The sequence below is a fragment of the Erpetoichthys calabaricus genome, chromosome 2 (genome assembly GCF_900747795.2).
Source record: "Erpetoichthys calabaricus chromosome 2, fErpCal1.3, whole genome shotgun sequence".
Lineage (NCBI taxonomy): Eukaryota > Metazoa > Chordata > Cladistia > Polypteriformes > Polypteridae > Erpetoichthys > Erpetoichthys calabaricus.
Genome location: NC_041395.2, coordinates 170721159 through 170743223, shown reverse-complemented (window position 1 = coordinate 170743223; position 22065 = coordinate 170721159). Strand labels below are relative to the sequence as shown.

General features: G+C 35.9%; 1 protein-coding gene across 1 annotated transcript in view; it reads right to left on the bottom strand.

Annotated features, from left to right (window-relative positions):
- Positions 1–22065, bottom strand: part of LOC114646541 (solute carrier organic anion transporter family, member 2A1) — a 120326-nt gene that overhangs the window by 55251 nt on the left and 43010 nt on the right. Inside the window, exons 2-3 of the mRNA XM_028794771.2 lie at positions 6985–7122; positions 3475–3637 (exon numbers count right to left, since the gene is read on the bottom strand). Coding sequence (XP_028650604.1) covers positions 3475–3637; positions 6985–7122 — 301 coding nt within the window. The remainder of the gene's footprint in view (positions 1–3474; positions 3638–6984; positions 7123–22065) is intronic.

The following is a 22065-nucleotide window of genomic DNA, read 5'->3' as shown; positions in this document are numbered from 1 at the left end:
TAAATTAAAAAAAATGTTTTTTTCAGTATTTTTTAATTACCAGTATACCATACAACCTTAATGTCAAAACATGCATACTACTTGAGATGCAGGAGAAAAAACAAACTATGTGGAAAAGAAACCTACAAAGACACACAGTGAGAAGTTAGCCAAGTTGCAATCTAACTGTAAGGCAGCAGCACTTAGCACTGTGTCACTGCTATACCTAGTCATGTCATCTTCTTTCAAAATATACTGCACTTTATTAAAATATTGCTAACTATTACCACATAACTTATGTTATCTTTCTCAAATGAGAAATTCAATTTATGAGGCCTCTATGTCAGTCACTTGTTTAATCTTGAATTAAACAGCTATGTCTGTGATAATCCTACTTACTTATCAATCATATGAGTGGAATACATCAATTTTATGTGAAATATCACAGAGATAGAAGAGACTCGTATGGAAATTTTAACAATACCATGTTTCCCATACAATGTGTCAAATTATAAAAGTTTCATTAATAATAGCAATTAAACTAACTCTAAAATAAAGTTTAAAGTCAGTCAGTCATTATCCAACTCACTGTATCCTAACTACAGGGTCATGAGGGTCTGCTGGAGCCAATCCCAGCCAGCACAAGGCGCAAGGCAGGAACATATCCTGGGCAGGGCGCCAGCCCACTGCAGGGCACACACACCAAGCACAACCTAAGGACAATTTAGGATCACCAATGCACCTAATCTGCAAGTCTTTGGACTGTGGGAGGAAACCGGAGCACCCGGAGGAAACCCACGCAGACACGGGGAGAACATGCAAACTCCACGCAGGGAGGACCCGAGAAGCAAACCCAGGTCTTCTTACTGCGAGGCAGCAACGCTACCACTGCACCATCGTGCTGCCCAAAGTTTAAAGTATTGTCTGTAAATATTAGGAACATGAATAAGTGAGCAAACTCAAATTAGTCTGCTTCTATTAGGTTCTCAAATACGTTTTCAATACAATAAACAGTATCAATATCAAACAACAGTAAATCACACCCTTAGGCTCCTGGGATTGTAGAGCTTATCCCACAAGTTCTGAGTGTAAGAAATGAACCAACTTTGTATAATGCCAATGGGCACAATTACACAAATTCACATTCACTCATGGCAGGGAAATTTAGAGTGTCAAAAAACCTTAATATGAGTGGAAAATAAGAGTACATGCCACACATAATCAAACTTCCAGAACCCAGGCCTAAATCTGAACCCCTGGAGCACTAAGGCAGCAGAACTAACCACTGGGTTACATATCACCCATGTATATAGCTATTTCATTGAAATTCTTGAATAGTGTGGGCATAATTGGGTGGAAAGGACATGTGTATATTTTGCCACATCTTCCATCAGAATGTGTGTGTCTGTGTGTGGAGCAGACAACAGTTTAGCATAATTATAAAAGTGTGCTGCTTTTTTATTAGTTAAAGTACACTTGCTCCTCTTAAAGTCAAAAATAGATTGAAAAATCAACCCTGTAAAGTACATTTCTAGAGCAGGTACAATGCTTTAGACTTTGCATTTGAGTGGCTTAGACATCAGACAATAGTTAGATCATGCCATTTGGTCACCTGGGAAACAAATATGGATTAAATACGGTTTAGCCAATGAGTGACTGAATTCACCATGCATACATACAAGTTAAAGCCCATATAATTCAGTCTCATAACCTATTCCTGCAGCATCATGTTCAAGGTAGAATTCTACTCCATCATCAATTCTCTGTTATCATTTTCCTCTGTCTAAGGTTACTCCAATGTCATTCTGGACAATGTCATGTCATTTAAACTGTTTTTCAGAAACTATGTTCTTCCTAAAGTAACATTTCAAATTAACATAATCTTTTTATAGTCATGGCTTTAAATCTGAAGAAAATAGGACCACTGCCAGGTCTTCCATTCTCAACAAAGCATTCCTGATTTCCCAGCTGTGCTGACCCACGTTTCCCATCAAATCGAAGGTCTAATACGCCATTATCGCAACTTCTAAAAGACGTTCGTCCGGAAAGCAGCATTGTTCTTTGGTAAGAAAAATGAATAGCATCTGGAAGTCACCCAGAATTTTGCACTTCATTGGCAAATATTCTTTGCCCCAACAAGCACAGCAAATGTTGGCAGAGAAGGAGAGGCATTTTAACCTCAAAGCTTCAAAAACACATATAGATATAATTTGCTTTGAAAATTGAATTTATTAACAAAGTAAATACTACTCATATAATTTCACTGCAGAGTATAACAACTAAAATTGTGTAAGCATGGGCAGTCTCCTTAAATATAATGTACTTCCTTATACAAAAACTACTGTTCATTGCATATTTAGAGGACCCTCCTTGAATGTATTCACAGCCAAAATAGTTCCTAGACAGATCCAGATAAAATGTATCACAAGGTGTGAATTTCCTTTAAAAGAAAATATACAAGGGATGGACAAACTAGGTAAAACTCAATCACAAAGAAAAAAAGATGAGAAACAAAACATGTCATGACTCTTTCTTTTATTAACCCTGGACTCTATTTCTCCTGTCAGTGAGCCTTGGCATCTAGCCGGGACTTCTTCTAACTTTAGACTGTCTAGGTGTGTGGCCTGATGTTGCTTTGTAATTGTCCGAATATCTTCTGGTAAAACCAGAAATCACTTCTGAGTTCAACAACAGACCAGAGAACCATTAGGTGCTGCCTATACCTGTTAAGGATAAATTTGGTATTACTAATGTAATTTTTTCACAATCATGGCATGCATTTTATTTGCTTCAGAAAATTCTGTTGTTTAGTCAAATATTAGCTGTATGAATTAATTAAATAAAATATTGCATCTCATCCCAGGGTCTTGCAATGGTGTTCAACAGTACAATAAAAGAACAATGAAACAAAAGTCTTAAAACTTAGCAAACGTATGCAGGTTTAGGCCACGAATAGTCATACAAATTTATGTGTTGAAATTTTATTCAAAATAATTTGAATAAAATTAATTCAATAAAAAGTGCAGCTGAATTTCTGAAGAACATGCATGAAAATGAAAGAAAAACTCATATTAATTCATTCGACCAGAAAAAACAGAAGCCAATAGATTGGTTTAGGTAGCCAACACACTATAAGCATTGTAAGCCTTTAGATAGTTAGAAATAAGCAGTTACACATTCGTAAAAGGGTCTGGACTACGAAATTTCAATTTTTAATAAAAATGTTTTTCAGCATTGATTCTTCATCAAACATACTAAATCTAGCTCCTAGATAGTGAGAGAGATATTTATCCAAAGTGGAATTAATTGGTATTTCTGCTGAACATTTGACAAAATTATTTTTTATTGCACTGGCATTACAGTACAGCTTTATTTTTATGCAGTCAACACAGTGGAAATGTACTCTGAAAATTAGTAAATATACCGCATACCTATGAAAGGTCTCTATAAAATTAATTTGATGTAGTAAGAAGAACAGACAGTCACTCCTCTTACCAAAAGGACTGGAAGAATATTGATATGGCTCAGACAAAAAATGTGGTAAAGTCAGTAAAAGAGCACTTGCTGACATAATGAGTCCACCAATTCCAATTATTCGTGGCCGATGTACATGGCTGCCGAAATAACTCACAAACACAATGAGTGCTGCATTCCCAACCTGTAAAAAAGTATACACATATACAATTAGATAGATAGATAGATAGATAGATAGATAGATAGATAGATAGATAGATAGATAGATAGATAGATAGATAGATAGATAGATAGATAGATAGATAGATAGATAGATAGATAGATAGATAGATAGATCAAAAATGACTAAAAAGAAACAAATTAAAAAAGGGAAACTTCTCATTTATGTCTTTGTCTGCTAACATCTGTAGCCTGCAGACAAATAAAAAAAGGAAATCGTATGAGCTTGTACTTTGTAAATGCATGTTAAATTTTAAAAAATTATTAAAAAAATATTCCTTTTAAATCCAAAAAATAATTAATTAGAAAGAATAGTTTAACAGACTGCAGTGGGTTGGCACCCTGCCCGGGATTGTTTCCTGCCTTGTGCCCTGTGTTGGCTGGGATTGGCTCCAGCAGACCCCCGTGACCCTGTGTTCGGATTCAGCGGGTTGGACAATGGATGGATGGATAGTTTAACAGAATTAGTTTAAGTATTAAATTAGCCTTAAAAACAAACCCTAATAAGACATTTTGCCTTTTTAATATAATGTTTACCTATGCTTTATCACTTTAATAATCATATTCAAATAAATTGCCTTTCAATCATTTTGGGTTTTACCAAATCTTTCACAATTTTTTTAGAGCTGACTAAAGCCCAGCAAGTGAACACAGCATAAGCTTTGAGATTGTGTCAGGATTGTGCATCACCAACATCCAGCCACACCACAAACATCCACCCTTATCCAGTTGTACTTGGATAATTCTGAAGATGAGTCAGCAGCATGTATTTAAAAATCATTCTGGACACAATCTTGGTAACTGGAATAGTTTCACAGAAAAAAGAAAGATGATTAAAAAACATTCTTCATAGTTTTCATAAAGGAGTTGTTTGTGATTTGGGAGATGTCTGTATACAGGGCTTTAACTACAGAGCATCAGTTGAACATAAAGGGTACTTTTTTAGGGGAAAAAGAGCCTTCAAACAGGAAAATGACTTGAATCATGGGAAGGGAGTGAAATTGTATAAGTCGAAGACTACCATTAGAGGGCATGCTCTGTTTAACCAAGAGTTGAAACAATGGTGGGCTATGTGGGCAATACAAGAAGGACTGGAATAGGGACAAAGTCAAAAAACAAAGTAAGGGGCAAAATTGTAAAGGGATTAGAACGGCCTCTAAAAGAAAAACACAAGACAAAATTTAAGGTCAGAAAAAACAAGGAAGAAGTGAGAAGTCAAAAAGTTGAGAACTTTTAAACTCATTGGTATTAACCAAGATCATGAAGTGGGTGTGAAATTCAATGCAATTACGGTCAGGCAAGAGTTTGACTCATGGCGACGTTTAATGATTTATTTCATATTTGTAAGCCTGAATAATGCTCAGGAGAGTATTCTGCTACTATGCTGTGGATGAAATAATATCATACTGCATAAAATCATGAATATTTCTATGTGTTTTACCACTCTAAGGTAACGTATTAATATTCACGAATGGGGTAGAGCTGCCAATATAAAAACATTATGGCAAAAGAAAAGCCATAAAGGCAGTTTTAGAACAAATTGAAACTGAACCATTGCTCAAATCAATGATGACAGTGTGAATTGGTCATCAGATGCTGACATGGAAAGTGAGGCTGGTTTATGATACCTCAATGTACAATTGTATCGTTGTGATATGCCTGGTGAATTGTGGCACATGAAGTTTCAGCATGATGCAACAGTACCTGCATGGTAAAAAGGCAAAATAATTGTGATCGAGTGCAAAGACAGCAAGATGTTAGCCCCTAAGCACTGTTCACAATGCGGCAATTGTCAATGTTCATATAGGGGAAAATGTGGAAGTCACTAAGCCTGTGGTTCCGTTCACTGTGGTAGCCTGCAATAATACAAGGGACGCACTGATCATGCAGATCAGGTACTGTTATCCTGCCCTCTCATGAGCAAGCAACAGAAAAAATATTATAAGGAAAAGTGCACAAAGAAAAATGCTTCAGTTGTCCTAATTGCAACATCTGCCTATGCATTGGTGGCTGTTTCAAAACATATCACACAAAGGACGTGTACTAAATCTGCACTAGTACAGCAGTGGACACTAGACATACATTTTTTGTGTATTTATGTTGAAGTTTTGGTTTTTATATGTTTCTGTTACATGTAATAACATTTTTCTTGTTTTTATGGGGTAAACATAAAACTAAGGAGGTTAAGGAGAAGAGAAGGCATAATAAAGTCTTAGAGAGGTTTTTCAAACACTCTTGGACATCACAAAGAAAGTTTCATCACCTTATAAACTGCTGCATTAGTGATATTGCTTGATTTGATTTTCAGGATTGTGTACCTCGCAATGTGCTTTCACGTTGTGGCAACAGAGTAACAAAATGGCAACACAGTTAAATATAAAACAAATACAAAAATCAGTAATGAAATATTTTAGGTTAACAACCTTCAGGCAATTTTTCCAAACCTGTAGGAAAAAAATTATTTAAGGTGAAAGATGAATAAAGTTTGCCCAATCATAACACGTTACAGAATGTGTGTGTTGGGCCAAGAAGCATAGAGTTTTGTTGCTCATTTTGTTGAGTTACTGCATTGAAATTGTAAATGTAAGAACCATTGAATAATATAAAAGACACTGGGGACCTGAAGGTCATGTCATTTCTCTGAAAGACTGCAGCAAGAAAGGAAGAACAGGAATAATACAGTTAATACTAAAGAGAAGACAAATGTAAAAACTGTACAGTAAGCTAGAAATATAAACAAAGAAATGGCAGAGATGATTGCATTCTGTCCTTCGCAAAGTGGTCCATGCCCTTTGTAGTGATTCTAGGAAAACACCAGAAGGGGAGTCAGGGGAGATTCCTGGCAGGACTGTAGCATGAAAGGTTAAAAACAAGTGTAAGAGAGTGCAGGCAGTGAAAGATCAACCAACTAGCTAGGATGCCAAAATATTGAAAGTTTGGTAAGGCCAGAAAGTATTTATTCTTACACTGTAGATTTAATTTTATATTCCTCTCATTTAATATTTTTTAAAGTAATTTCTAATTTGGTGAGGGAGCACATACATTTCTCTGCATTTGAGGAGAAAGAGGGCGAGACAGGGGTTGGGAGCATGCACTGATAAATTCAATAAACGTAAGCTTTGCACAGGCTATAAAAATGTAGCATCCAACAGTCACCAGCTTGACCCACTGAGGTTTCTTATAATCTTCTGCAAGCCAGTGTCCATATGATTAATACATTACAAGATCCTCTCTCAAAAATGAAGTCTTTGTTAAACAATTGTAGATGCAGACGGGGTAAAGAATTAAAATCCTGATTATGAGTTTACCCACCTCATGAAGGCTCGATATAAAACCAGAAGAAAAGCTGCTCAACTCAAATCGCTTCTCAATGGTAGTGATAGTGCTCTTGATATAGGAACTGTAGAGAAGCTGAGACAGCTGAAGAAGGCCATGACAAAATACAAAGACCTGCAAAGACAAAATAAAAAAAAACGTTGAGTACTGTACTCAAATAAAAGATTAAAGTGAAATAATCCATAGTCTGAATTAACATACACAGGCCCAAAGAAATCTGCAAACAGGCCTGTTTTAATACTAACAACAAGCTGAAAATTGTAATGTTTTATGTGCTGAATATTTTGTCTAATTAGGCATGTTCACTGTTAAAAGTTTTATTCTTGGAATATGGCTGCTAAATGAATCAGCAGTATGAAATTTATCGAACTATTTTAATGCTATGTCTTCCATCGCAGAAATTTCTAATGAGTAAGTACAGTTATGTTTTATAATTAATTCTGCTGTACCTGTTTGATGAAGCATGTAAAGTATGATCTGGTTTTCATTCTTGTTTGAGTTATATGACTGTTACTAGTTTGTAGGAGATGCAAGTAAAAATCTCATTGTGTTCTGTACGCATGATAATAAATGAAAACGAACTAGAAATAAACCACTTCAAGAAGAAAAGAAATAGACAGAAACACAAAGTTTAGAAAGCACACTGAAGATCTGTGCTTAAATTATGTTGATTTCAGCTCTAGATCACACTTCTGTGAAAAAGCAAAACACTCACAAATCATCAGGGTTATTGTAAATCAACCTAAGAAGGGAAGAAGCTAGCAAAAAGTAAATTAAAATAAATCTAGAAGGAATTAAACAATGTAATGACATACAGTGCATGGAATAAGTAAGAGGAGTACTGAAAACAGAGCAGTTTGAGTACCTTGACTGGGCACAGCATGATTTATGAGAAGATAACTCAGAAGTAGAAACTGGGACACAATAGAGTTACCAATGATAAGTATATTTACCTGCAAAGTCAACCAACAATTAGACTGATTTTTCTAACAGTGAAACATATTTAATTCAACAAATGCTAAGTTGAAAATAAATACTGTACAAGAAATATATTGATTAGTTTTCCAAAAAACAACTCAGTCCAATCCAAAGTAGTGGAAAACAATGTCTTCAAGCAGCTTTGAGCGCAAGGCAGAAAGCAGCCCTAAACAGTGCATCTCAACTTCACTGTTGAGCTAGGTTAGGTTAATTGGAGACTAAACATACCAAAATTGGAAGTGTAAGCAGATTTGTGCTGTAACAGACTGGCACCCTATTCAAGGCTGGTCCCTGCCTTGCAACTAATGAAGTTAGAAAAGGTACCAGCATCTGATAAATTTGAATCTGATTAAGATGACTGGGAAATTAATGCATATATCCCAGTATTGTTTCTGTTGTATTTATAATAAAACCACGGATGGTTACAAAGCACATTCACTCTTGGTCACACCAAGTCGGTTTAGAGACCACAATTAATGTTAACATGCATGTGTTTGAGATGTAGGAGAAAATTTGAGAATATTCAGACTACTTAAAGCAGCCGAGCTGTGAAGGCAGCACCACTGAACAGTAGGCATACATTGAAAACAACTTCATAATCCAAGATGGAGTATTAAAGACACAATGAAAAGAATTTTAACACATAAAAGAATAAGTTTTGAAGTCATATACTCTAATTTCATAAATTTAACTGATTTTGCTAAAATGTTAATCAATTGCACAACAAAAACAGAATGGTGTACAATAGTGTTCTCTGCTTAAAATGTTCATTTTTTACAGTACTGACTTTCGTGCTTGAAAGTTCATACTTCACTTCACATTTTTGTTATGCTCAAATGCCCTAAAGCATTCATTATGGACAAAGTTAAACAAATTTGACAGGAGATGTGACTGACTAAACACAAGCAGAAATTCTTAAAGCATTAACTCCAAAATACTTTAATTATGTTTCTTTTTATGTATAGTTTTTGCATACATAAGGTGCTTACATTAATGGTGACACATTGCATGTCATGCACCTTAATTTTGGGGGTGGTGATGAGTCGCTTCTGTCAAGCATCACATTAAGCAGACCATATTAACAATTTGTCATGTGCTAAACACAGGTCCTTTCAATGAGCAGCTAAAGAAAATATAAATACTCTCCAAGCAAATGTACACCTCGACTGTTAGATAATAACAGCCATAAAGAAGTGCAGAAAGGTGCAGTCACTTACAGTAGATCTGGAAAAAATATTAAGAAATGCCTCATTCAGAATATACAGACTGAAAACTAAAATGGACAATGAACACTTAGCATTTGCAGCAGCCAGGTAAGTCTTCAGTCTAATCATAAATAAAGACAACAGGACTCTTCCTGACCAATTAGTGTACTGTGAGCTACACGCACCTAAAGTATATCTGAACTGTAATGTTTAGTTGTGCATTTTAAATTATTTATGGTATTGATGTATACTGCATATAAATGAATTAAAACACAGAAAAATAACTTTAAAAAATACTTTTTTATCAGGATTCAATCAAATATATATTCATGAATTAATTATTAATAATGTGCTGAACACTGTGCTAAATTCAGTTAATTCTTTATAATGTGTTGCATTCATCTTGTTACTTTTCAAAGTGCTCTGACATATACATGAGAAAATAAAAATACAAAAAGTTTGACAAACCAAAGGAGACTATCAGGTTCACTTGGTTAGTTAGGTTATCTCAGATATTTTACAAAAGTTAAAAGGGTCTTCAGTTTAACTACATGACACCATAGTATTTAGCAAAGATCTGTGGCTTTCTAAATGAAGAATTGCTTCCTCAAGTCCCCTTAGTTTGCTGTGCTATCCTTGATTATACAGGGTGATTAAAAAAGAATTGAACGCATTTACAGAAAGGACCAATATATCTTGAGCCATTTTTCCAAGAGGACCACTCTAAAATCAGAAATATTCTAGTGCTTGTGGTCCACAAATCACTTAGCAGAGGTTTCAGTACCACACATGCCAGACTGTACACTTTGTTTACTAATGTAGAATTTAAAAATGTTCCATATTGATAAAATAACGGCAAAAAAAAAACAAAAAAAACAAGAAAGGTGCCGATTACTGTTAGGCCCATAAGTATTTGGACAGTGACACAATTTTCATAATTTTGGCTCTGTACACCACCACAATGGATTTGAAACAAAGCAATCAAGATGTATTTGAAGTGTAGACTTTCAGCTTCTGCGGTGGGCTGGCACCCTGCCCAGGGTTTGTTTCCTGCCTTGCACCCTGTGTTGGATGGGATTGGCTCCAGCAGACCCCTGTGACCCTGTATTTAGAATATAGCAGGTTGGATAATGGATGGATGGATGGACTTTCAGCTTTAATTTAATTGGTTTACCAAAAATATTGTATGAGCCGTTTAGGAATGACATTTTTATACATGGTCCCTCTATTTTGAGGGGCTAAAAACAATAACATAATCATAAATATAATGATCATTTTCAATATTTGGTTGAAAATTCTTTACAGTTAATGCCTGACTGAAGTCTGGAACCCACGGCCATCTCTTCAAATGCAGGGATTCCACCCTAGTGATAATTTTCCAGGCCTTTACTGCAGCTGTCTTCTGTTGCTGCTTGTTTGTTGGACTTTCTGCCATCAGATTTGTCTTCAACAAGTGTAATGCATGTCCAGTTGGATCGAGATCAGTTGATTGACTTGTCATTTGAACTATATTCCATTACTTTGTTTTGAAAACCACTTAGTTTACAGAATGTTTTAGCTCATTGTACATCTGTACTATGAAGCATTGTCCTATCAGTTTTGTAGTATTTGTCTGAATCTGAGCAGTAGTATAGCCCTATACACTTCAGAACTCATCCTGATACTTCTGCCAGCAGTGATATCATCAATGAACGCTAGTGACTGACTTCCATTTGCAACCATGAATGCTCTTGCCAGAAAGCTGCCTGCACCATGTTGCACAGATGATGTGATATTTATCGGATCATGAGCCGTTTCTTCTCTTCTCTGTTCTCTTTCCAACATTCTGGTATATATTGATCTTAGTTTTCCTTGTCCAAAGAAAACTGTTCCAGAACTGGACAGGCTTTTAAAAACTGCTTTCTGGCAAAGTCTGTACTTCTTATACTTGAGGTGTATCAGTGGTTTGCACCTTGTGGTAAACCCTCTGTCTTTACTTTAATGAAGTCTTCTCTTGACTGTGGACTTTGGAAATAAGAGAGTGTTGTTGGCTTGGCAAAATGTTGTAAAGAGTTTCTTCTACACCAAGGACAGAATTCTGCAATCATCCAGCACATGTGTCTTCTGTGGTTTGCCAGAATTTCTGGTGTTGCTGAGTTCACCCAGTGCATTCCTTCTTTTTAAGAATGTACCAAATGGGTGATTTGAGCACTGCTTGTGTTTCTGCCATCTCTCTAAAGGGTTTGTTTTGTTTTCTCAGCCTAATGATAGACTGCTTTGACTAGCATAGACAGCTCTTTGGAATTCATATTGAGAGGTCACAGCGACAGCTTCCAAATGAAAATTTTACACTTGGAATCAATTCCAGACCTTTACCTGCTTAATAATTAATAAAATAATGAGGGAACTGCTTCCACCTAGCTATGGAACAGCTTGTCAGTCAAATGTCCAAACACTTTAGAGCCCCTGGAAGTAGGAGGCTATGCAGAAAAATGTTTGTCATTCCTAAATGGCTCATATGATATTTTTGTTAAACCCCTTAAAGCTGGTAAAGTCTACATTTCATTCACATAATGATCGCTTCATTTCAGATTTATTGTGGTTGTGTACAGCGCCAAAATTATGAAAATTGTGTCACTGTACTTATGGACCTAACTGTATTTTTCTTTTTAACTCAATTTTCTTTTTTTAACTTTCTTAGGTTCACTTATTTTAATATTTGGGGTCCCTGAAAATATTTCTTTTAACTTAAGTTCTAACTTGACAATTTCTCTGTGCACTTCTCTCTATAGTTTCTAATACTGATACATGTTTCTTTTGTAAAATCTCTTACTCTGGCAAAATCAATTCCACGTAATTAATTTTGATTTTGGTCCAAGTTTATGTTCTACTAAGATAAAGAATCGCAGGGAAAAAAGAAACACTGGGAGTGGACCGGTGGACCAAGAGATGAAAGGAAACGCACGTAATCAAGGAACAAAATCAATGTAAAATGCCAAGAGGTCAGTCAGATCATTACACCAAAACCCAACACGTAAACCAGTAATTACTGTTTATACTTGCTACTCAATGTAAGGTTTTTAGAATATCAGTACCGTTGATAAGAAGATAAAGCACCAGCATCTTAAATAGCAATGGCGCCAGACACCATAATTTCTGGGCAGCATGTGTTAGCAGTGTATCTAACAACAAAACTATACAAAATTGTAGTAAACAACATTATGACATTTTATTTAAAAATAAAATGAAAAAAATAAATAATAAATGCAAAAATAACAAAAGGCACAAAACAATTACAGAAATACATTCTCCATCAATCAACACTCAAAAATAATAATAGTTATTAACATAGTGATAATAATTAATTAAAAACTCAAAATAAAAATGAAAATAAGTGAAAAAAACTCAGCAACTAAGTTTCATATGAATCATGTTATTATGAGCCAAATTATTTTTTTTCTAGATTTTGTCACTTGAAGAAATTAAGGAATGCAGTACAGCTGCAGTGTCAGCCCAGGATGGTGATATGCTATTAAAGATCGGGGATTGACTTAGACTACAGAATTATGCAGCCTAACATAAGGGGTCTATATTGAGCATTCGTGAGATTAATAAATAATCGTGAGAGTTCATTTGCACACTGGTTTAGACTACATGTCTATATGATACTAATGTTACCAAGTAATACATTTTTGTGGGTTCATCTATATTAGAGTCTCACTGAAGTATTTGCTGTTTTTCTGAAAGAATTCTGTTGGATCAGCTGAGCTTAGAGATTTCTGTGAAAACTGAAGACCTGGACATGGCCCCCACACAGCCTTTTCTGCTTAAGATTTAAAAAAAACAATAATTACCTTTGGCTGTCACAGTAGGACCAGTCCTATAGTCCCAGGTTGCACTTGGTTGCTCTTTTCTATACAGCATCCACTGCTGTTTGTCTCTTTTGTAGCAGTGTAACAGTTTATTCAACAGTTTTAAGCCTGTAACTTATTTTTTCCCCTTTTAATTTGCTTCTGTCCTTGAATTGAGAATAAAAACATTGCCTCAAGGTAAACCAACCCTACATCTTTTCCAGAATTTGATTATCGCAAGTAAGTTTCACCTATGCTGTGTTTATAATTAATGTTCCTTTTGACTACATGATGGACTGCCCAGTATTACCACTCATACCAATTTTTGTTTTATATGCAAATTTCAGAAGTTTATCAACAATATAAGAATCTATGTTATTAATATAAATTAGAAAGAACAATGGTGTAAGCACAGATAATTGGAATACTTCACTCCACTATCTGTAATCTTTGTAATTAGTTGAATAACCAACTTGAAATCAAAGGGAGCAAGGCAAGAAAGACCCTGGACTAGGTGCGTGTTCACCTTTGGGCACATACACAGAAATGCTCACACTTATAGCAATATAATGTCACCAATCCTCCTAACCGGAATCTTTTTATTGAGGTGATATGAAAATTAAAGTATTCTGAGGAAAACAAGTAAAATCCACATAGGCAACAACTGGGCATGAAATTGGAATCCATGATGTTGGATCCATGCAATTCTATTTATCATTTTTTTTCAGATCACCATGGAGAAGTACAGTGTTTTTTGTTTTTTAATTGGGACATGCTGTGTATTTTTCACATGAAGACACAACCATGCACATCACTGTATTTTCTCCACAGGAAAATCTCATTATGTGGGAAGCTTTTTTCCTTGCTGCTGCTTAGTGTCACATGCATGGGAAACAGCTTGAAGCCCTGGATGATTGCAATTCTCCACCAACACAGGTGTCACTGTGAACTAACAAATTCTCTCCCTCTCCTTCTTCAGAAAGGATTATTGACACTGTTCCATCTGATATCACCTCCGGGTTTTGTCCACTTGGGCCCACCTCTTCCTCCCAGAACACCTTAAACATGGTAACACTGTTATCATAATCAGTCTATATGCACTCTCTGAACTTTCTCAAATGTTTTATGTCCTTCTTTTTAATATGTGGACAACAACAGTATTGAGGGTGTGCTGCTTCTCTCCTCTTCTATAGCATTTATCTTGACTCAACTGGAAAGAAGGAAAAGTGAGTCTCATGCTAAACTGGTCAGTATGAGTGACTGCGGACATATTGTTGAGTGTTCTCTGTGACTGTTTGCTGTTCCATTCAAAATTAGTTCCTGCTTTGCACATACTGTAATGCTGCTGATTACAGCCTCAATGAAATAAATTAAATTTTTATACACTACAGCCACTATCCCACACTCAGACAGTGTTGTCACCTAATGGCTAAAGAGTTACACTTCCCAGCACAAACCTGTAGTTGTAATTTCTGTCAATGGCTCATTGGATCACCCAGAATAAAGCTGTTTACCTGCACAGGCCCAAGTTCTACAAATGGATAAAGGAGGAAACAATGCACATAATAGGCTTTAGGAAAATATTCACTATGAAAGAATCTATCCATTCACCCATCAATTTTCTGAACCCACTTAGTCCAGTTTGATGGGTCAAAGTCCATGTCTGAAGCATCAGACATGAGGGAACTGCAAATAACAAATGAGAAAGAACTAAAAGCCAATACATAAAAAAGTAAAACATTCTGATTATATTGGATCTTCTCACATGAAGTAAAATTAATACTACTACTACCCTTTATGATACAAAAGCAGCACCTTTACATTTTAAGATCAATGTGATGATACTAGATAAAAGTTAATAAGCAAAAGATTGAAAAGCCACCTTTCAAAAAATGTAATTTCTTTTGCATGGCAATTTTGTTTTAAATAACAAAGACGACAATTAAAGTTCTTTCCACTTACAAAAAAAAATCTTGGATGTTAGGTTGGCCTGCCGCTTGATTCATTTTGGTTTAAACAAGCTTATAACACTAGAAAGTGTTTAGACTAACTATTGAAAGAGCCATTGTTTCTTGAACATCTCACTCTTTCCAAGGTAGTAAATGAAGACTCTTAACGATAAGCAGATGGAGTTTAGAAAGATAAACTGAAGCAGTTTGCTTTGCTGCTAGGCTGGAAGTGGAATGGAAAATCCAAACAACTTTATTGACTGGACTGAAGATGACAAAGAATAAATAAAAGGCTGTAACTGATACGCTTTAAAGATGAGCTCTTTGGGCTTGTAGCCGCTGCTGACTCAAGATGTTGCACATTCCTTTTTTTTCTGCTCTACGATAAAACATTTTGGAATTCAATCAATGATTTTAAAATTTGAACATTAGGCTTTAAAAGGTTTGTTTCAAAGTTTATTGTTCATTTGTTCTTTTGAGATATAAATCGCCCCTGTGTTCTCCCCAGTGTTTTATTCATTGTTCACAAAGGAGGCTAATTGAAAGCAATTGAAATGTCCTAATCGAGAAAATTATTACTTTGGATAATAAGCAAAGATGAAATGAAAACCATCAAATGTTTTGGCCTTGTTTGTCCAAAATCCTTCCACACCTACAGTAAATCAAAGGTTTTCCCCAATGTACCATTAAAACAAATGCACATATTTTGAAGAAATTGGCAGCAACCAAACATAAAAATAATTTGCATGATTTAAATAAGAAACTGATTCATTTTTAAGCTTTACTTTTTAAAAATGATACAATGTAGGTACCTGGCACATATTTCCATCTACAACGGGAAACAGGCAGAAACTAGCCATGGACAGAATGTTACTCAATTATTTGGCAAATTTGTGCAATGATCATTATGAGATAAACATTTCTGGGTCATGTTATAGACATTGTGTTCTTTTAATACACAACAGCCTGACATTAAGCTAAAGTAAATCTGTGAACCCAATGCCAGTTACCTTGCCATTCCATGGCCTGGCTCCCATTTCCTGGCACCCTGCTTCCTTCCTGAGTCTGTTGTAAATGGTTTCCTGAAATACTCCCCATTGATGTTCCCTAGAATGTTCAATGTTCATATGATGATGTGGTTTGAGTATCAATTCTGCTTTAAAGCATATAACTTCTGAAAGTAGTTAATGGCCTACGTGTCCAGTACAAGATCTTGGTTTTAAAAATTACATTTCAGTTTTCTTTTTCTTTTTCTATACAATAATGAAATTGCTAATCTCACAAAACAGTAAGACTGGTAATCACTGTGTACAAAGACTGAAAAGATCAAAGTCTTTCATGCTGGATTCATAGCAAAGACGTGCTTTATAGAATTAGGTAAAGCTCAATGTTAGCAAACAAAGCAAAGTTTGGAGTTCACTAGCATTACTGTCAGAGATTCAGATCAAACACTTAGCACCTTTTCTCATTATTACATTTCAGGAGTGACTTGGGATGTAGCTCTGCTTAGTGAACGGGCATTACTAGCAGTCAGAAAAAAATAACTAATAATTTCATCACAAGTGTGGTCTTGCATAAATTTTTAACAGATTAAGAAATCGGGCTGACTCCAGCACAACTGTTGCCCTAGATGGCTCACAACGCACTAATGTGTGACCTTATATTTTACAATCCCTCCCAAGGTTTCAGCTTCAAAATGAAATTAATTTTATGGCCATACTAACATACCACTTGTGCTAGCATTCACTTTCTGCAGCAATCATCTTAACATTGCACTGTCAAAATGGATTTGGACATACCATATGCCCAAGTAACCCATTTTTGCCCAAAAAGGCAATACACCCTAGGCAACAACATAAATCATATATTCCACAGCCTAGATTTAAATCTGTGTCCTCCTAGGCAACAGCTTATACTGCCTTTGTCACTGGCTGGCAGAACAGCAGTGTATCACACCAGATTTTGAAGGTGAAGCCTAGTTTTGACTAGTTTTATTTACTGATCATGGTGCCAGAGAGTGGCAACATGTTCCATGTTGGTCTGACATGCAGGTAAAGATTTCACTGTACTCCTTAAACAAGAAAATAAACTCGCACATGAATGGTTATGCTTTGCCTATTATTAAAAAGAAGAATACAAAATGGCTAAACTTCTGTCTGCACGCTGGCACACATACTTGAGCCCTGTGCCTTCCACGTTCCTTTACTAGACTATGTTGATATCCTATAGAGTCATTCTTTTGTCCAAACTAGATTTCAGATTACTTCTACTTAATCTACGGTGGATTCTAGCATATTTAAGGTCCTTTGTAGACCCTTGATATTGCTTATGCCCAAAACTGTCCAACTAGACTGTTGTACCTGTTGGCTGACAGACCATTTCTTTGAAATAGTATAGCATGTGTTGCTTTCTATATATACTATCAATACATTTATTGCCGATTTTTATGAGCTGTTTCAAACAAACATTCATTTTTGTTTCTCATACTTTTCTATTTATATACCTTGTATTCACTGTGAATGGATATATTTGCCCAACTGGTTAAAAGCAGTCAGGGACAAGGATACTACAGCTTTGAACAGAGAAGTCTAATGTCCTAAATAATTTCTACATGCTAGAGTGAGCCACACTAGAAGCAGAATAGGTCATCAATATGGCAGTGATTGTGTGCAGTATTGGTACACAATGTATGTGCTCTGGTTTACGCAGAGAAATCAGTGGCAGAGAGTTAAAAGTTGCTGCCTGGGCTTAAGTGAGAAATGTTTCCTCAGGGAGATAGAGATACGATAGCTCTGCAGAAGCCCTGAAGTTTACACAGAAAGTGAATGTGAGGCCAGTTAGAGGAGAAAATGATGTCACAGTGCTGTCCCTTAATACATCAGGTGGTACTAGTACTATATGGGTAACCCAGCCTTTTTAAGCCCCACAAAAGAGCAAAGGGTTTGGGGACACTGGGTGTGGCTAAAGAAAGTTGTTACTTGGTGTCCTGGAGCAAATGTAGGGCTCAGAAATGTTCACAGGGGTATTTCAGTAATGACTCTGGGATTAAGTATAAATTTCAGTAAAAGGCAATTTACGAACGGAAACTGGATGAATGCTCAACATAAGGTCAACGTTGGCTGAAACACTAAAAGATGAGAGTTGACAAAATAAGAATCTGATTGGCAAATAGGTAAGTGATCCAACATAATACACAGGGGATCAAGCCACATTCTGGTAGACCCAAATAGGATGTAGATTTGTTGTTTTTCCTGTTTCTTTGTGGCTAACTTAAGTAACAATGGCACTATGTTTGTGCACATTTGGCTTCCTTGAAAATATTCTGAGTGCACATATCTTGCATGAGGATTCCCTGTCTGCAATTTCAACTACCCTTCCATTTGAAAACTTGCTTAATTCAATTATATAATCAGATGATTTGAAGCCTTATTTGGCAGCACTGAGTGCAAAGCAGGAAACAATTGTGGATAAGGTGTCAATGCTTTTTTTTTGTCACTGATGCCCTCTCCCATCCTTGTACTTTTAAATGTAAATGTTTATGCTTATTTCATACATTTATATTACCACATAGAGTTTTTATATTGTACCTCTAATATTTCACAGCTCTTGTATGTGTCATAGATCCATAAATAAATGAAAATATCTTTTGAAGTTATCTATTTCCAGTTCATCATTTTTTTCCTTTCAGGTCATAGACCAATAAAAGTAAGTACTTCACAGGAAACAGAATTTATGCTGTAAAAATAGTTAAACAAGGTACAGTGTTAAGAGGTAAATCTAAAAACGTGCAGTTTAGTTTAGTTTTCCCAAAGGTGGATTATACACTGCAAGATTGGTTGTGCATATGTCATCTTTATCTGAGATGCTTTGTTTAACTTTCCCAGTTTGCTGGCATTTGCAAAAACTTCAATGTTATACAACCTCGCCCCAAACACATTTACTTCGTGGTGCAAATTCAAAAGTGCACCAATAGTAATGTGTGATACAAAAGAGAAGATTCTTTTATAAAATATCTTAATAATAAGTAGCTTATTTTAAAAAATGCAATATATTCCAAACCTCTACAGCTCTATCTTTGGTCGCTTCCCTTCCCAGCATTGTCTTCTGATAATACAAATAAACCTCTCTCCATATGACAAATCTGACACCAAAACAACAGCGAGTCATGCAGGGAAATGTTTCTGTGCCTTCCACATCAAATACCTGTCTCAGCTGGAGTCCAAGCTCTAGATTCCACCTCATTACAAGAGGCTAAACCAAAAAATTTGCATTAACTCTTCCATAGAAATCTGACAGCCTAATAACACAAGTGCAGTGCATACAGCTTCAGCATCATGTGTGTGCAAACCAACAAAATGAGGGAAAGATTTATGCCTGATGAGGTTAAAGAGGGACAGTGACTTAGTACAGCTGCTGTGTATTATGACTTTGGGGGTCTGTGCATGAGCAGGGGCCAAGAGACAACACGGAAAAAATGACAATAATGTTTACCTCTATGTATCTAGTTCTAAAATGAGTAAGCGCCTTACTCTTACAAGCCTTCCGAAGCTTCCAATTGGTTTTTCTCCTTTTCTTTCTCAAATTGTTTGACTCTTTGAGTCCTGCTCTGTTCCATTTACACCTATCAGCTTATCTTCAGGATTTTAATTTAGTTGCCTTCCTGTTTAATTTATGATTGTGCCTGAGGCTCCCTTGCTTATCAACTTAATACAAATTACCAGGCCCCCTTGGGAAAAACATTTTCCCTACTTTCTCTAAGCTGAAACTCCAGATAACAGTGCATTTTATTCTTTAGTATAACATATGAAGTAGCAACTTCCAACAAGCCCTGACTCTATCAAAGTCTACTTATGTGTGTGTTTGTTCATTTACCTGTTGTAAAAGGAAAACAAAGCCATATTAGATTTCCTGACTTTTTTCACTTTTCAGACTTGTGTACCTTGGGAAAGCTGAAAAGGATATGGAGTTTGGGACATGCTTGCATGGAGATACACCGTAAAAAGCTTATCCGTACAGATGAATAGACAGAATGATTTACTCTGATTTCTAATATGATAGGAGAAGACCATCAAAAAGGAGAAACAAGTCACAAAAAGTTTGACATTGTGATTGATCAAAGATATGGCTTTATAGTGAAAGTGAGAGGAAATAGGGAGTGCCTCACCATAGGTAATGAGGATCTGGAAAACACAATCGGCATCATCTATCTGAAAATAACCAAATCAGGTTATGTACAATTTAATTAAATAAAATAAAAGACAGTGTTTTTCTTTTCCAGTTAACAAAGAAACACACCATCAAAACACAACTCCTGACATGGCTGAATGTCTATAATGTTAACATTCTGAATATCCTCTTAAAATCCTTTTTCAGCTGAACAGAAAAGTAATGATCCAAACCTGGAGAGCCAAACTCAGACAATCCCTCATCCTCTGCTGCATGGAGAGAAGACCTCAAAAAACAAAGCACTGCAGAACTTCATACAGTCTGCACATTGGAATCCCTCAACTACATGGTCTTGAAACTCAATTTACCTAAATCAGAATTTAAAAAAAGCATAAAAATATTAGCAACAAATATATATGAATAAATCTACAACTAATCAATGACACTTGCAAGATCAGTGAATTACAAAATAAAAACATTACATCAGTAACTTTGTGAGGGCCATAAAAATAAAATGCAAAATGGCACTACCACTTCACCAGATTAAAACAAAGGGAACACAGTCTGGTCATCAAACATCATACACCATCAACCCACTTGGACATCCTGGGAGAATATAATATTTTAGGAAGAGCTGGAGATCAAAATTATATGTTCTATGAAAAGTTCCAAGAAATTACTTTTCAAAATTAAATGTCATAACAAATACAGAGCAACGTAAGTGTGTACCTGGACTGGCCAGGTTCATCACTTAGGGGTCAAGACAGAGTTTACTTTCAAATTTTTTTGGGGGGTTTCTTCTTTCTAATTTCATGAATTCAGTTTATAAGACCATGGAGATATTCAAGACCTCTGTCTGGTTCTCTCTAAGAAATTCTTAATGTAAGGTTTTCTTCTACCTGAAATTTCGAACTAGGTTGTGATAGACTATATGTTAGGTATCCCCACCTGTTGGAAAGGCTGAAGTATTGACAGGAAGATAAAAAACAATAAAGCAAATGGCGCAAAGAAAACATAACAGGCTCTAATGCTAGCTTGAATACAGAATGAAAAATGGTATCATTATGTAGTTCAACAGAAATCTGCAAGGAGTGCACTAGTAGAGTTACAGCAGTGACAGATAGTTCAGTTCTAACTTGAATGTCCTCTGAACAACCTGAATGTCACTCTGTGACAGACTTCAGAAATTAAGAAAGTGGCACTGGCTACTGAGAACATGAGTAAGAACCAATGGGAGTTTTTTTTTTTTGGGGTGGATGTGGACATGGTCTAAATCAACATGCTCCTAATGTGTACGCCAGCAACACAGACAAATGCTCATTAACAGAAAATGTGCCTGATAACTAGGTAATATCTCTTGATTTAGAACCATCTCACGTGTGTGTTTTTGCCCAAGACGTTACCAGATCTACACCTGTGTCCCCATGTACTCATACTACATTACTTTTAACATAGAAAATTGGTAGACTGGCTCTCCTGCTTTTTAATGTTCTTTTACAGTACCATCATATTTGTTGCTAAGCTTACCAAGTTGTAGATGAAGGCCACATACAATGTAAACAGAAACAGAGAGATATAAAATAATTTATAACAGAAATGTGGGAAATACCAACTCAAAGTAGCATCCACCGCGTGCCACAGGAATAGTTGCATGTCTTACACTATAGAATCTACCAGTGTCAGCTATGACAGGAACAGAATGGCTCTTCCCTGACAGAGAAAATTTGTGCCTCAGGTCAAAACAGGATTTATTAGATGTATAATCAAGTAGGTGGCCATATAATGACTGAGATGGCAATGGCCTTATAGATTATTTTACTTTTATCATTGAGTCACTATACATAGTCTTTGGTTTGGGGCATTACAACCCTTTAAGATTTCCTTTTCCACCATAAAGAAATGTTCGTGACCAGCATTGACATTGTTTCC